Here is a 15,718-nt window from a genome sequence, read left to right as displayed (position 1 = left end):
TCAAAGAGCTGCTTGATCCCACCAGCAAAGCAACTAGCTCATTCTTTCAAATTTGGTGTGCCAATGTATCTGTAAAAATCACATTTTTTTTTCTGATTTTATAAAAAAAAAAAGGAAAAGAACAAGTCCTGAATGTCTGTTTGTCTAGATGTACCTAATCACCTAGTCACCTAATTCGCAACACTTGCATTTTAATTGCATTTGCAAAAATCCATGGCACTCACAAGAAGCATCCATTTTAATCATTTCAAGCTCACGGTGGGATATAAAAGAGATATAAATCCTGTCTGTCTCCACTTTTAAGTTTAACATTCAGTAGCAATGAAATGAAAAGCAAAGAGGTCTGACTCACCGAACGTAAGCAGAGTTTCTATGGCCACATGCCTGAGTTCCTCATCCGCAGAGTCACACAGTGAGACCACGGCCTCTATACTGTCACTGGCCTGAGAGAGAGAGACTGATGAATACCAGTGCCTTCATGTGCTTCAAAACATATTTGCTGTTGACTGATACATATTAGCATTTCAACACTATTTACAAGATGTTGTCCCTCCTCAAAACAGGGATGGTTAATGGATCCATCAACATACAGTAGAAAAAACTAAAAAGTTTAGCCATAGTAGTTTGCTAATTGTTTTAAGCACCTCTGTGTTAGTGTGTGGCCTTTGAGGTGTTCAGGTGTCTTTGGTGTGCAGGTGTTAGAAACGCACCTGGCTGTGTGTGCACCTGAGCTGCTGTTGACTCACCTGCAGACAGCTGAGCGCCGCGCAGGCCGCCGTCTGCACCTGCACCCCCGCCTCAGACAGAGCTTCTGTGTAGCAACACACCGCCTGCGACAAAACACAGTGCAGCACATGTGTCAGTCTCTTTCTGCCATCTCCCTTATGCACGGTTAGCCTGGTCAGTTCACGACAGGACTTGTGCACTGATGCGGGACAGTGCCCTGTCTAGATGCCAAATATATTATATTCGCACCATTGTTGCAGCAAGATCGTGTAACCAATGTATGAATTTAAGCTTTGTGTATTGCTCCGGAGAGGCCAGCTGCAGTAGTTCTGTGTAGCTGATTTTTAGAAATTCAAGGGCATAGAGAGAACAGAAGACAAAGGTGTGATAAAGGTTGGGATGCCTCACTGATGTTATGCAGTTTTGTTGGTATTATATCAGTTAAATCGGTTCCCCAGTATTCCTTGTCTGCCTATTTATTGAGGGAGTACATTTCTCCCTATCTTGCACTTTCAACATTGTTTTGCTCTAGACATACAGTTGTTCTACAAGTGGTTTCCAATGGTTTTATTCCCATGGTCCAGTGTAGTAAAGCCATGTGGAAGCATGTTGATCCCATGGGAAATCAGTGTAAAACTATGGTAAACCCATCATTTAACTTGGTCACACTTTACAATAATGCCTATAAATTCCTAATGGATTGATGTGTGATTACCACCAGAACAACACCCGAATACGAATTGCACTTCCTCTGAGTTGTGATGTTGATCACTGGTGCTGGAGTGAAAGCTGGGCTTAGGGACAGGGTAAGGGATAAGATTATGGACAAGATGCCATTAGGACATCTACCCATGGTCAACATCAGAGCTCTGAGGAGATGCATGAAATATTCAGGTGTATTCATTGGGATTTTGCCCTGTTGGAAGAATACACACAGAGCTTTTTAGAAAAAAAGAATGAATGGGCCGCAAACTGTATAAATGAATCCATAACGTCAAGTCTTCCAAGGAAGGCCCTTGCATAACTGCTCTTGCTAGTCCTTGGTCACCGAGTCAGAGCTCACCTTTTGTCTGAAGGCTGGGTCATTGGCGGCTGTCTTGAGAAAGGCAGCAGCAGACTGGCGGAGATCTGAGTCATCAGCGGTCAGCAGGGAGGCGAGGGCCTTCAGGGTCTCCTGTTGGGGCCTCAGAGCAGATGGATTCACCCCCCTCAGTCCCTGCAGCACCCGCTGGGGGGAAGAGGACCGCAGGGCCTCCAGAAACACAGCTGGAAGCGCAGCACAACACACCACCCCAAGGTCACATTGAGAAACAGTACAACACACCACCCCAGGGTCACACAGACACCAACTGGGTCATAACCCCCTCATGGTTATTTTTTTTAATGGGATTTTTTTCTTAGAAATTTTAAAAACAATTGGTAACATTTCAGCTGTCCAAGATTATTTTAGATTGTATGTCACAATTGTGAAGCTCTGCTTTGCATGGTTGTCAATATACAAATGAATAGTGCTTGCAAGCTACTATTTGAAGAGGTGCTGGTTGGTACCTTCACTGGCCACTTGGAAGAGGTGGTCATCCATGTGGGAGATGCTGTACGTGGAGATGTAGCTGTGAAACTGGAAGATGGTGACCACGTCCTGGAACAGAGCGAAGGGGGAGGAGGGGGAGGAGGCCTGCTCACTCTTGCCTGCCATCTCATTCACCACAAACCGGATAGCTGCCAGAACACAGAGGACAGAGTTCTTGTCTCAATTACTGTCCAAATGTTTGGTAATGCTTTTTGTATATAGTGGCTGTTCATGATCAATTCATGATGAATAAGGGAGATTAGCCAAATTGATGTGCATTTGAATCGTAATTCCCCCACCTGTACCTGCGTCAGCGCCGTGTGGACATCTCTCCTGCAGGGCTTGGCCATAGCAGTAGTGCATCTGCCTCACGACCCGGTCCAGTGTGGTGTGGAATACGCTGCCCGGGCCGCTGCACTCCACCCACAGAGACAGCAAGGACTGCTTCTCCACAAGACCAGGGAGGACTGTGGACACACAGAGAGCACACCTGTCACAACAGCCACTACCAGTCTGTGTCTCTAATGCTGATTTAATCAAAGGTTTGGAAGCTGGATGTACCATACTGCTCTTTAGTGTGCCACAGTGACTCAGCTGTTTCAGGCAAATGTTTTATTGATCAGGCTATTACAGCACTTCACACTCATTCAAACCACTCCAAGTGCCATTTAAATTATTATTAGACTGTTGCAGTACAATGAAGACATAGCATACACATTTATCATAATTTCCTATGGCAGACTGCTGGAAATAAAAAAATAAAAACAATCTGTCCAGTGCTACCATCTGGTGGATTTTGACAGGATATTTTGACAGGTTGCTTACAAAACCTTTTGGTTTATGTGTTTTTCTCCACTTTATGGAGTACTTTTTAACACAAATAAATCCCCCACTTCTAAAGGCATTCTACTATTTATTTTGGAACTGTCTTCAGCAACCCATAAGTACGCTCTTGCATTTTGTTGTGCTAGATATCTCACATAATGACTATGGATAGTAACAGTAAATCTAAAGCAAAAGCTAATGTGGAAACTCTCTCCCAAACAAATCAGTAACATTGATCTGACTGGCACTATAGGGTGCGGTTTCTGAACACTCATACCGGCGCATCTGATGCCAACTATCATGCCCCGTTCAAAGTCTTTTAAATCTGTGGTCTTGCTCATTCTCCTTCTAAATTCCACACACACATGCTTGTATGCTTTAAATAGCACAGTCTGAACACGGGATGCTGTCTCTGACTGCACAGTCTATTTCATGGAAAAGGAAGGTGCATCTAGGTGAACCTTTCAAGTTAGGGGCAACGTTAAAAGCCCGTCCCATCTCATATTATAATGGTTTCTAATCATACAGTCATCCTGTTTTTACAATACATATAAGAGAATAATCATACTATAAAAAACACTCAGAAAGGAAACTAATTCATTTTAAAGCGTTGCCTCACAGGGCATTTGAAAAGGTCAGTCTGGTTTGGGGATACAGACCCTCTGCCGCAGAGCTGATGGTCCCCAGTCTCTCAGTGCTGATCTCTCCGAGCTCCTCCAGCAGCAGGGTCTGTCCAGAGAGCTTCTGTAGGACACTCCTGCGCTGGCCGGGACTGCCGCTCGAGCCCAGGAGCTGCTGGGAGACACGACACCCACATGACAGCTTGACATGTCAGTCACATCTCAGTACCCTGGAACCGTCTAAAGACTATTGATTAATCATTTCTAGATTTGATTTAGTGTGAGGTGTGTGTGTCACTGTACCTGCACAAGATGGCTGCAGTATTGTAGATGTTTGACAATGGCGACGTCTAGACTTTCGTTGCCAGTGGTTAGGGGTAGTGGGCTGCCTGCTACACTGTTCCCAACTCCCGTGTCCTCCGTCAGGGCTTCACTGAGGTGACCTCTGGCCTCTGGGTGGTGCCCAGGCCTGTGTATCCATGTTAACACATACAGTAATCAATAGGGAGCCGGCTGGCTGATCGTTCACATCACACTGAACAAAATACTACAGTGCATGCAAGTATAGAGATGAACACGCAATATATTAAAAGAGAAACAGGGAAGCTGCCCCTTGAATTTTTAACCTCCACCTCCACTGCTGAGGAATGTTAGCTCTGTGTGACAAACTGGTGTTAATACTTTCCTCAAAGATAAACCCTGACACTGGCTCAGAGGCAGTTTTTTAACAGAATAGTTGCTTACTACGGCCTATTTGTTTGCTTAGTATTGTAAATATTGTATTGGTAGAGACAGTCACACACCGAGGTTAAACACACAGGGCAGGATACAAACAACACCTCACTAAAAGGACAGGAGAATGGAGACTAGGAGCTTTACACTAAGGCACTAAAGCGGTCTGTTGTTAAACCCACTCCAGTGCAATCTGGCAAAACAAATGCTGTATTGTAAGGCCCAGCACCATAGCAGGCTAAGAAGACACATCATGCGAGTGCCCTGGTGAGTAGGGTGGTCAAATAGCTCTATTAGCACCAGGACCCTGACCCTGAAGCAGGATGGAATTTAAAACCTCCCTGTAATTGGCCATACTTCAGTCATTGTACCGTTGCTAAATTGACTGATGTAGATTAATAAATACCAGCAATAAATACAAATAAAAGACTAAACCAAAACTTTACCCTATCGCGAATCGCAAAGTGCAGATTTTTACCCTAAATATATATGTCTAAATATTCTTATGTATTATTTGCTGTTGTTCTTTGCTGATCAAATCAATAGCACTGATCAGCTGTTCACTAGGTGTGCAAGGTGGTGGAAATGGTAAATAGGTGACCAGTGTTCTCTGTTGTATGATCAAGCACCAGAATTTATCTTGGTAAATTTGTGTAGCCTCCAAAAGACAAAAGCATTCTGTCATGAGGCTTAATGATCATTTGTATCCATCTTTTTTTTTTTTTAAATGAAAACCTGTAGGGTTAACAAGCAGTTGAAATGGGAAGGCACAGAAAGACAAAAGCTTAGAAAATCATGCACACCTACGATGGCTACACTGCCACAAAATACAGACAAGATAGACCACATTTATATAAGACCTCCAGAGGAAACCTACACCATACTTGTAAACTTTGCCACTGTTTTATTGTTACTGACAACCTTACGCCACTGCACTGATTCACAGGGCTACAAAGACAGAGGAAAGAAACAACAGGTATTAGTGACCAAACTGGACAGGAGGAGAACGTACATGTATACCCACATACACACACGCACACACACGCATACACACACACACATCCTTCAAGGCCAGCTCTTGTCTACAGAGAGGGACTTGACTGATGTGTGCAGTGTAGTCTGGTGTTAGTGGTACAAAGGCAGCCAGAGGGGCAAGGAAGTGAAAGGAGAGGTGGGGGGGTATTGTGCAGGGGATGGGTGTTTTGGTGCAGTGCTCCATAGTGGGCTGCCCTCGACTCACCCAGTCCTCTCCGTGTCCATGTCAAAGAACACGGAGCGCGGAAGGCCGTCATCCCCATTGTCGTCATCGTCAAAGTCTGAAGTGTTGAGGAAATCAAAGCTTTCTAAAGCGCTCTCAACAGTCAGACTTAAACTGGAGGACCTGCTCCTTTGTGCGGCTGGTTTGCACTAAAAAAGCAGAAAAGCCAAAGCTTCAAACTCTCACAGAGGGCCCACCGCAATGCACCCTTCAAACTCTCACAGGGGGCCCACCACAACGTGCCCTTTTGCACTCCGAGGCCCAAAGACTTGGCTTTTTGCATCTTTACAACAATGTCAATATGCCCGAATGTGTGTTTTTATTTTTTTTTGAGGGTGGGGTGAAAAAAAGCACAATTGTTTAAGTCATATTTCAAAATAAAATAAAAAATAATGTTTATTTTTCTTTAACCAACTTATATTTTCCAGGGAAAAACATGTTCTTTCCATCCCATGAAAAAATAGTACTGTATTAAATCATTCATAAGGATGGGAAATTTACAGAGCTTTTTACATTTTTTTCCTAAAAGAGAAGTATATACAGTCATCCCCCGACTTACGTCATCTCATCTTACATCGTTCTGCACTTACGTGGGCAACACTACACTGAGCAGGCGTATGGGAGGGGTCCCCGAGCTTCATTCTGCACTCAGCGCTGCATTGAAATCATCTCTCTGCTCTCTAATAACTGTTTTATGGTTAATTGAACAGTTTATTTTTTATTCCTGAATTTTCACGATGGCCTCGAATATCTGTCTCAGCTTACGTTGTCGGCCTCGGAACCAATTACGACGTAACTTCGAGGGATGACTGTAATATGTTTCTAAACTTTCAACAAATAATTTAGGAATACAACTATTAAATGTCTTATGTGAAGATTCAAATACATACATAAAATTGTAGTCTCATACAAATAAAACAAAAAAAAAAAAAAAAAAAAAAAAAAGGACAATCAATTGAAAAGGATTTACAATAGTAAAAATCAAATGTATTTAAACCTTTGAAACATTATAAGACTTGAGTCTCGGATAATAAACACATTTTCTTTTAATCTTTAAATTTTCTTTAAATTTTTTGCTACAAAAAGTTCTTGATTTTTTTTTCTTCATTGGATTTTGATGGTCTTTTTTCACACGTAGGAAATGCCACTGTGCCAGCATTCATTTTAAGAACTTCACATGTTTTGGCTTTATGCACTTTTTACACTCCCTTTGAAAAAGTGGAGCAATTAATACTGAAATAACCTTTAATTGAAATTAAGAAACCAAATTAACTTATTTATTTATTTTAGAGTACGGAATCTCAGCCAAAACATGAAATCCATACTAGCGTGATGTCATCAAAATCCCAGACAGGAATGGCACAGTTTGATTCCCAGGGGCCCCTGGGCCCTCGCCAGCGCCTTCACTAACCTTCAGCAGGTCTTCTAGCCGCATGACCTCCTGATCCAGCTCCTGTAGCTCCTTGCAATGCTCTCCTGTGGTTTCCAGCTTCAACAGCAGACCCTGTATGGACTCCTCCAAGCTGCCATCCAGGAACGACCTGCCCCCCTCCGAGCCCCAGCTCAGGGAGCCCTCTGACTTGTCTGGGCTTGGCAGCATCTCTGTAGAGGTCAGGCGCTTCACCAGCTGCTTTGTCAGGTTGCCCTCATCGGTGTCCAGCTCTACAGGTTTGAGCTCCGACGCCTCGTCCGAGTCCCGCAGGAGGGTGTCAGAGACACCGTGGTCTAGGAAGACGTTTTCAGGTCCCACCCCTGAGAACTGCGCTGAGGAAGGGGAGGTCAAACCATTCTGGAGGCTCTCGGCCCGCTCCCATTCTGTCTCGGTCTCGCTCGCCAAACTACCGCTGGTCTCCTCCTCTCCCTTTGCTTCTGCCTCCCCCGCCCTGTCCTCCTCCACCGAGTGCAGGGAGCGCCGGTCGTTCTCCGGCGGGGTTACGGTGATCTCTGGGTTAGAGAGGCCCAGACCTCCCGACAGAGGCGTAGGGCTGGTGTTGGCAGTTTCGTTGAAGGTGAAGGAGAGCCGCTTCCGCTCAGCGCCATAAAGCCCGTTCTCAAAGATGTCGTCGGGCAGGGCAGACTGAAACAAAACAGACCCGGAAGTCAGAGACGGCATGATGGAAACACACTTAAGAAGAATATTTTAGAGGGCTGGCTCGCTTGAGAAAAGGGACAGAATTCAAGCCTGAAAGAACATGGTTTTAAAGAATGAAAAAAATATCAACTGCACTTGATTTTTTTGAAATGGGAAGAATTTGCCGCACTGTGAAGAGTGGCCCCTGCCCGTGTGCTGGTTCCACGTTAACTGTTTTGCCAAGACAGACAAAGAACGACATTTTAAGATGACTGAACTTCTGTCAGGGGGTGTCTACACTTGTGAAAAGAGTGAAGTAGCTGAAGGGGTGATTCTATAGATGAACCAGATTAATTTCTATGAGTGTCCTTCTTTGTCCATCTTGGCAATGACAATATGACTCACAAAATGAATGTATGTCATCCCCTTGAAAACAAACGCATGCATGACGGAGCACACAGCAGCCCCAGGGGCACTCTCACAGCCGAGCAGCAGAGTGCACTCACGTAGAGCTCCAGCCCTGCCTTGGGCCGCAACCTCAGAGAGGGCAGATCACTGAACGAGTGGCTCCGCCTCAGTTTCTCAAAAAACGTGTCCCGCAGGGCACTGAGAAATGACAGCCGATGCCTGTCCTGAGGACGGGGAAACCACTTCTTCAAATGGCCAAAAACAAAAAGCAAAGGGGGTTAGTAAGCGTGGCAACACTTTGTGCAGCTGAGGTGATGGTGTGGGAAGGAAAGAAATGTCTCAAAACAAAGGGGTAATGTTGAACAGCTTTTAACTTTTGACAGGAATCCTTGGAGATTGGAGCAGGTGGCTTATGGTTGTTCTACCCCCCCACCCAAAATAACAAGTATGGAAATAAGCAAGAATCCCTTAATCAACAAATTAAAACAGGAAGTGTAACTCACAAAGAAGGAAGAGTCCTCGAAGGTGGGGGTCTCCGGAGTGCCTTGGCTGTACACAGACACTCTCCTCTGTAGCGCTGTTGCCTTGTTTAGATTGCCTGAGGACAATGTCAGGTCCTCCACATCAAATGGACTGGTGAGTAGATGGGGAGTGGGGAACAGGAAAAAAAATTGATAAAACACATTAACTACATCAGAATATTCACTGGCTGGTAACACATATTTTTGTGTTATTCTTGTGGAATTGATACATGACTTCATTAGAAATTATGAGGTATTGATTATAATTGTACAACAGTTGTATATGGTTACATTAGGCTATGGGTAAAATGCAACCATTAAATAAAAGTCACCTTGTAGATAGTGCATTTCAATTTGCCAGGACCGGCAGAGGGGGGCAGTGTTTGGCCAATATTCTGTGCTTTACTGAAGCTGACTACGTCCTCAAATTACACCTACTTCCACAGCAAGCTGCAAACAATTACACCCCCATAACAGCTGAGAATCACTGAGGCCATGCTATGAATACGATGTTTGTGTATGATTATCCCTTAACACATCTTAAGAAATGACATGGGGCAACAATTTCTGGGCCTTTTGAAATATCTGGGTGTAGAAAGTGCTTTTCTCTTTAAAGAAAGTCATATATTTCTGTGTTTTTTTTAAACTCTAGATCTAAAAAACGAATATTGGTCTCTATTTGATGTAATCTCTTCATTTTCCCTGTTTCACACTTGAATATCACAATGTGAAATCAAAACACCTGAAGGCATTTAACAACATTCATTGCTGCGCCATAGCAATTAAAGGCTATGTTTTCTTGTCTTTCACAATGGAAATGAAAATTGACAATTTAGTAATCTAGCAAAAAAAGTACTGGACTTTACATAGGAAAGAGGGTTAGCTCTCTGCATGTGGATGGCTTTGTTACTATTGATATCAAATCAGGTTTATTATTTCCATTAGAAAACCATCTTGATTTTGCCCAGGCCAGAAGATTGAGCTATAATCTGTTGTCACATTGCATGCCTTTCAGCCCTGAAATGGGTTAAGGTAATTCTCTTTCTCCAGGGCATCTTTTGTAGTGCAATAGTGCCATTACGTATGCTGACAGGATTCTTTCTTTAGGTTTGTGGAATAAACAGAGATGTAGCTACTTACAACCATGTGACCTCCAGGTTGAGTTTGATAGTGCCCAAGTCATTGACGTCAACAGCAACTACCTGAGGCATAGCGGTAAACAGGTCCTTGGTTTCACAGATCACACTCCCCACTAGTATATGAGTGGCCAGCCCTTTCAATTCAGTCACCTGAAGGACAAACTTCGGTAAAAACTCAGGAGTCAGGAGAAAGTGTTTGTAATCAAGTCTCAGAACAGCTGCTTTAGAAAGGAAGACAATAGGACCATTATATTACCTTAAACTAAAAAGATATACATGGTAGACAGATTGATAACCAAAGATGTGAATGCCTCCTATGGATAGTTTGAGGCAGGCAGGGTTAAAAACTAAAATGGACAAACATATTTGTCAACACTGATGTTATAACAAGAGCATATTTTTTCCAGTATAAGCAATACGAAGTGTGTGGATTACTGTGATCAATACAGTCACATAGAATGAGTCATAATGCACATACCCATAATCTTACACAGACAGATTGCTCTCTAACTATGTAATAAATAAGACAGTAATAAGATTCAATATATTTTTTTTTTTCCCAAAATATATTCCTTGTACGACAGAGAGTTCACTGCTACTCAAAGGATTCGGACTGTGCGGGATGCTACCTTGATTGAAATGAGGTCGGTAATGAGCGGCATGAAGATCATTTGCTCTCCGTCCCAGCTCTGCCTCGCGTTGACTTCGATCTTGCCCTTAAGCTTCCATCTTTGCCTTCCGTAGCGCATGAAAATCTGAAAGAGGGAACCCCAGAGTATATGCCTTCCAGTTAGGGAGTATCATTACCAGACATCAATCCTACTTTCTGGAACAGACAGTCTGTTCTTTTCTTTTCAAGTGTAATCAACTTCAAAAGACCAACGCCACTGCTGGGACGTACAATATTCTTAGTGGACCAGGATACCAACAAGGAAAAGAACATTGTTCATAGACTCCTTTCAACTGTTTTGTGTGTTGTAAAAAACATTGCAATTCATCCCCACCATGATGCTTTATATAAACAAACTAGAACAAAAAACTCCCCTTGCTTTTTCAGTGAAGGGTAAAGGGTCTGAAGCAGGGGAGACGCGTCACTTAAAGAATAACGCCAACCTCTTACATCTCAAACTTAGGAGCCGTGATATCAGAAGTGGGCCACTGCTGAATTCCACAGAGTTGAGAGACTTACTGGATGACTGCCTATGGGACCAAAAAATGCACTTGCAAACTTGCAATTGGTAAAACCAATTAGTAACAGTGCCTACAATAACAAGGGATTTTACCATGTTAATCCTATATTTTAAGAAGAGGTTTATGGACAATAAATGGTTAGATGGGGAGGAAAAGATATGTGGCTGCTTGAGAAGGTCTATCAATGAACATCACTTACTTCATATTGATCCCCTGGACAGAGGCGAGCAAAACCAGCCAGACCTGCAAGGGCGGACAGACAGACACAGGAGGATTATTGAGCTTTTCTGGTCCAGAAGATACCCACCATATCAACCATTACTGACCATCCCCACCTCTGCACTCTTACCTCTCATTTTGATGTGGAACTCTCCCAAAAGGTTCTCCAGCTCGCCCTCAAAAGTGCACATATTCTATGAAATAAAAAATACAAAGTGCAAGGATCAGAAATGACCCTCATGATAGAGAAAAAACAAAACAAAAGGAAGAATATCCTCTCATTTGCCTTTAGAAAATTTGGCTCTTTTCCTTTGTTGGGCTAGTGACTAACTATCAGTACCTTCTGGATTAGGACTATTATGCAGTTTTCAAAATGTTAAGATCAAATTTTCCATCTCTGAGCTATAACAACAGAAACTGCAAAGTTAAGCCACTTCTGTTTTGTGTAAAATTGTCTGCTAATAGCTCTTACAAGATGTTCTCCCTATCTTCTTTTGCCATGTTTCTTTTAGTGTTTGTTGTTCACCATTCATATTGTCAGGTTCTTTTCTAATTTTGACTTCTGTTTAATATATATTTCTGAAATGTTTTTGGCTTGGAACACATTCTTTAGGACACTTGGTGCCCAGTAACAAAACAAATTTGAGCCCGGCCTATATTTTGCTCGGGGTCCCATCTCTTACCTCACATCAAAACTAAGCCTTGACAGATCTTTACTGTTGCTGGGTGTTGGGACAGTAAAAGGGATGGGCAGAGTATATCGCTCACCTCGGTATACTCCTTGAAACGTCTGTTGATCTCAGCCAGACTGTCTCTGGTACCCTTGGTTGAGGGGGAAGAGCTGAAAGCCTGCTTCATCTTGGAGGCGCCATCACGCAGCCGCCTCTGGATACAGAAAGCCTCATACAGCTCATCCACCTGAGGAGAGGAACGTGACTCTCATCAGCCACACTGTGGTTCCCAACACAAGCCTGCTCAGCACCAGGGGCTCAGTTCAATTTAATCAATCTCAACGGGTTTCACGGGCCAATAAACCTTGGAAAACTTGGTTATGTGAAGTAACTTTCACTAGGTAAATCAGTTTCCCTCATTTCAGCTCTCATTTCTCATGCAGTCAATCTCTTTACATACTGAACAGAAAACATAATATGAAGAATAGTCAATTCATTATTTTGTACAGCACTAGAGTTCTGTAAAGCACTTTGTGATGCATGGTTATGAAAGGGGTTATATTGTTTCATAACTTAACAAGACCTTAAACAGCACTATGATTATGATGCTGAAGATGATGATTATATTTAATATTATTATTATTATTATTATTATTATTATTAATAATAATCTTTTGCACATCAATATCCCTTTTCGATATTTTAAAATGAAATAAGTGGTCCAAAACTACACAGATTTTTTACTTAGACTCTTTGGGTGTTATTTAATCTTATTTAGTATAATCACTCTTCTCAACATACAGAAAAACAAAAATCCAACATCAATGGGAGAAAGCAGCAGCTAAATCTGGCTGCTGATTTCAAAGCTGAAAGTTGTCGGGGAAGTCACTGCAAAATACTGCATTGCTGCCAATTAAAATTAAGTTTGCAAATTTGGGACCAGATCTGGACAAGACCAAAGTCTGTGCAGTACACCCCTTTTCATTTTCATCCTCGCATCAGACTTGGACGGAATAGGATGAATTAACATGTTTTTCAGACTGATAAGCAATTGCAATCACACTTCTTTTATCATGGAAATGCACATTTAGAACATTCACAATTGATCGCACATTGGCCGGCATCCCCCCCACCCCACCCCCCCACCAAATTAACTATGCTAATCCTGTAGCCTGCACTGAACCCCCCCCGCCCCCCGGGTGCAGTGCTCTCCTGTCCTTCCATTGCTCTATGGAATTCACATCTCTCTATCTGGGAACCCAGCAGACTCGTTTAGCAGACTCAATCTCCACATCGCACATCTGAAGGCAATGATCTCTGCAGGCAGTCTGTAATCATGCCGCCAGAGAAAAGCTGCATTTACTGTAATAGTACAAAAACAGTAGCTGCAGAATTAATTTCTCTCCCCCTTTTATTTGATTTTAGAGACAAAGTGCCAAAGTTGTAGTCATGCTTTTTAATAAAATGTGGTTGTTGTTTTTTAAATTACCTTATTTTAGTAAAAGGAAAAACTACTCATGTGTTCATGACCGTGTTGGAAATTGGACTGAGTAAAATTAGTTTGACATGTAAGAATATTTATTGAATAAGGGTGCTGCAAGGAAGATCCTTGTTTGGAGGAATCACAACCAGTCCAAAAGAGGACATGGAAAAAGGTTTATATATAATGCCTACAAACAAACTCCTTTTCACATTGCAGTAATTACAGCAGAAACTGCATGCAAGACGCTAATGGATCAGTACTTGTTACATTTCGGGTAAACAGACCTGCTTCTGCTGATGGCAAAATTAAACATATCAATATTAACAGCTAGTGACATCAAAAGGCAAACAAGTGAAAGGGGAATAAATAATAATAATAATAATGATGAAAATAAGGAGAAAGAAGAAAGCAGCTTTGGCAGAAGTGTAAAAGAGTATCTACCTCAAATATTAGCCACTAACAGTGGAACTGGGCGATGGTTTAAACTTCATAACCACTGTTGTCAGCTAGGATCCTACCACCTCTTTCATATCTTTGCAGCCCTTGTTCACAAGTTTAAACACTTAAACTTTCAGTGCAATCACTCTTCAAGAAAAAACGAAAATCTATCTGCTTTTCTCTCTGCTTTTTATGAGAATGCATTTGGGTTCTTTTAAAACGGGTGCAAATCTAGTGTGTCAGTATGTACAGCCCTCTATGGTATAGCTGACCAAAGTGTTTTATGCACGGTTGCATTTACTATCACGCTAAGCTGAGTTAGCTTCCTTTTTTTTTTATTAGTGTGGTCTATATTGAACTGATGATATGGCTTAGTGGGTTAGACTACAGTATCGCACTGGTGTGCAGCTGGTAGGGTGTGTTAAAAGGGGAGCAGGCGTCTTGCTGTTGCCATACATAAACAATCTATAAATGCCACTGCTCAAACCATTAATTTTCCCAGCAGACACTTCCCAAAATGGCACAGTGACAAATGGATAACAAAAAGGAAAACATGCATAGGCTGTAACCCAGAAATTCCGGAAAGGTCATAAAATTGATCTTACAACCTTCACCTCATGTATGCAAAGCAACCAACTCACATAATAAAAATATGACACTACAGCACATACATACATATCCATATTTTAAATACCAGCAATAACTCCAGGACTTACTAAGGCTAGCCCCCCCTGCATATGGTTACAATGTTATTAAAAAAACAACACTATTTTGGGTCATGAAAGTATGTATGCTAATAATATGAGCCAGAAGCACTCAAGAGAAAGCAGAAAAATAATTAGCACCAATTAAAATGCCTATAATTGGATATTAAAACAGGAACCAAAAGGCAATCCTTTCAAATGACTGAGAATACAAACATTAAAAACAGCTTCCAAAAAAGATGGACAAAAAAATCTGAATGCTATCTCCTTGTTCTTCTAAAGAGCAAAGAAAACAAACAAAATAACAATTATGTGTTTATGCCCAAAGCCCATTTTCCCAGATTAGTAGCTGCTGGGGGGCTTTGCTTTGACAGCAGCCTAGAAAAAACATCCCCTCCAGCAGCAGGACTTTGTGTTGCCAACTGTAAGCGCCTGCTCCTCTGTTGTCGTTTCTCCTTCCTTTGTTAAATGGAGCACTTGAAGGGAACTTGACCCAGCCTGGCAAACACACTACAGGCTGATCAATCTAATCAAATAGCAATCTGCACGATGGGTGTCCTGCCGAAATCTGCTAGCTGATTCGGAAAAAAAAGTGCTAATCAGCTGATAAAAAATAAAACCCTACATGTTCCTTGTGGTGATTTATGTTTCACCACAAAATTTCAAGCATATATCCTAGAGAGAAACAGTAATGATCTTTAGCGACAACTGTGTGGGATTAGTTTTGCGAATCAGTTGTTTATTAAAGCTTTGTTGAATTTAAACAACTCCTTTTTTCAGATCTAATTTGGCATTTTACTTTGCTCTTGGCTGTCCTTGTGAACAAGATTTTGGTTTCCAACAGTTTAACTTTTTTAGCAATTAGATATCCCAGTCTGTTGGGCTCTGCTGTGTAGCATTATTCTGAAAATGTTTGTGAAAGTAATGAGATGAATATTTCAAAGACTGAAATGGTTGCATCTACAGCTAATTGTTGTACATAGAGTACTGTGGACAGACAACTATCATTGCTGGAGCAAAGACTCTTTATCAGAATTGCAGTCTTGTGATCTCGCCTGTGTTTTCGTTGGCTGGTGGACAGGGCTGGTGTATCAGGTGTCTGTGTCATGGTGGCACCAGGGGGAGTAGATATCATCTTGACA

At 42.1% G+C, this 15,718-nt stretch overlaps 1 protein-coding gene across 4 annotated transcripts in view; it reads right to left on the bottom strand.

Moving 5' to 3' along the window:
• ripor2 (RHO family interacting cell polarization regulator 2) overlaps positions 1-15,718 on the bottom strand; it is a 50,672-nt gene that overhangs the window by 3,896 nt on the left and 31,058 nt on the right. Inside the window, exons 7-21 of one of the 4 annotated variants that reach the window (XM_066715904.1) lie at positions 12,049-12,198; positions 11,411-11,474; positions 11,261-11,304; positions 10,500-10,625; positions 9,872-10,020; positions 8,714-8,843; positions 7,143-7,808; positions 5,714-5,880; positions 4,045-4,210; positions 3,781-3,916; positions 2,596-2,763; positions 2,275-2,445; positions 1,790-1,992; positions 747-830; positions 353-443 (exon numbers count right to left, since the gene is read on the bottom strand). In XM_066715904.1, coding sequence (XP_066572001.1) covers positions 353-443; positions 747-830; positions 1,790-1,992; positions 2,275-2,445; positions 2,596-2,763; positions 3,781-3,916; positions 4,045-4,210; positions 5,714-5,880; positions 7,143-7,808; positions 8,714-8,843; positions 9,872-10,020; positions 10,500-10,625; positions 11,261-11,304; positions 11,411-11,474; positions 12,049-12,198 — 2,515 coding nt within the window. The remainder of the gene's footprint in view (positions 1-352; positions 444-746; positions 831-1,789; positions 1,993-2,274; positions 2,446-2,595; positions 2,764-3,780; positions 3,917-4,044; positions 4,211-5,713; positions 5,881-7,142; positions 7,809-8,713; positions 8,844-9,871; positions 10,021-10,499; positions 10,626-11,260; positions 11,305-11,410; positions 11,475-12,048; positions 12,199-15,718) is intronic. The other 3 variants (XM_066715906.1, XM_066715905.1, XM_066715907.1) reach the window with 3 other exon arrangements.

The sequence above is a fragment of the Amia ocellicauda genome, chromosome 10, assembly GCF_036373705.1.
Source record: "Amia ocellicauda isolate fAmiCal2 chromosome 10, fAmiCal2.hap1, whole genome shotgun sequence".
NCBI classification, from domain to species: domain Eukaryota; kingdom Metazoa; phylum Chordata; class Actinopteri; order Amiiformes; family Amiidae; genus Amia; species Amia ocellicauda.
This window is presented reverse-complemented; position numbering and strand designations above follow the sequence as displayed.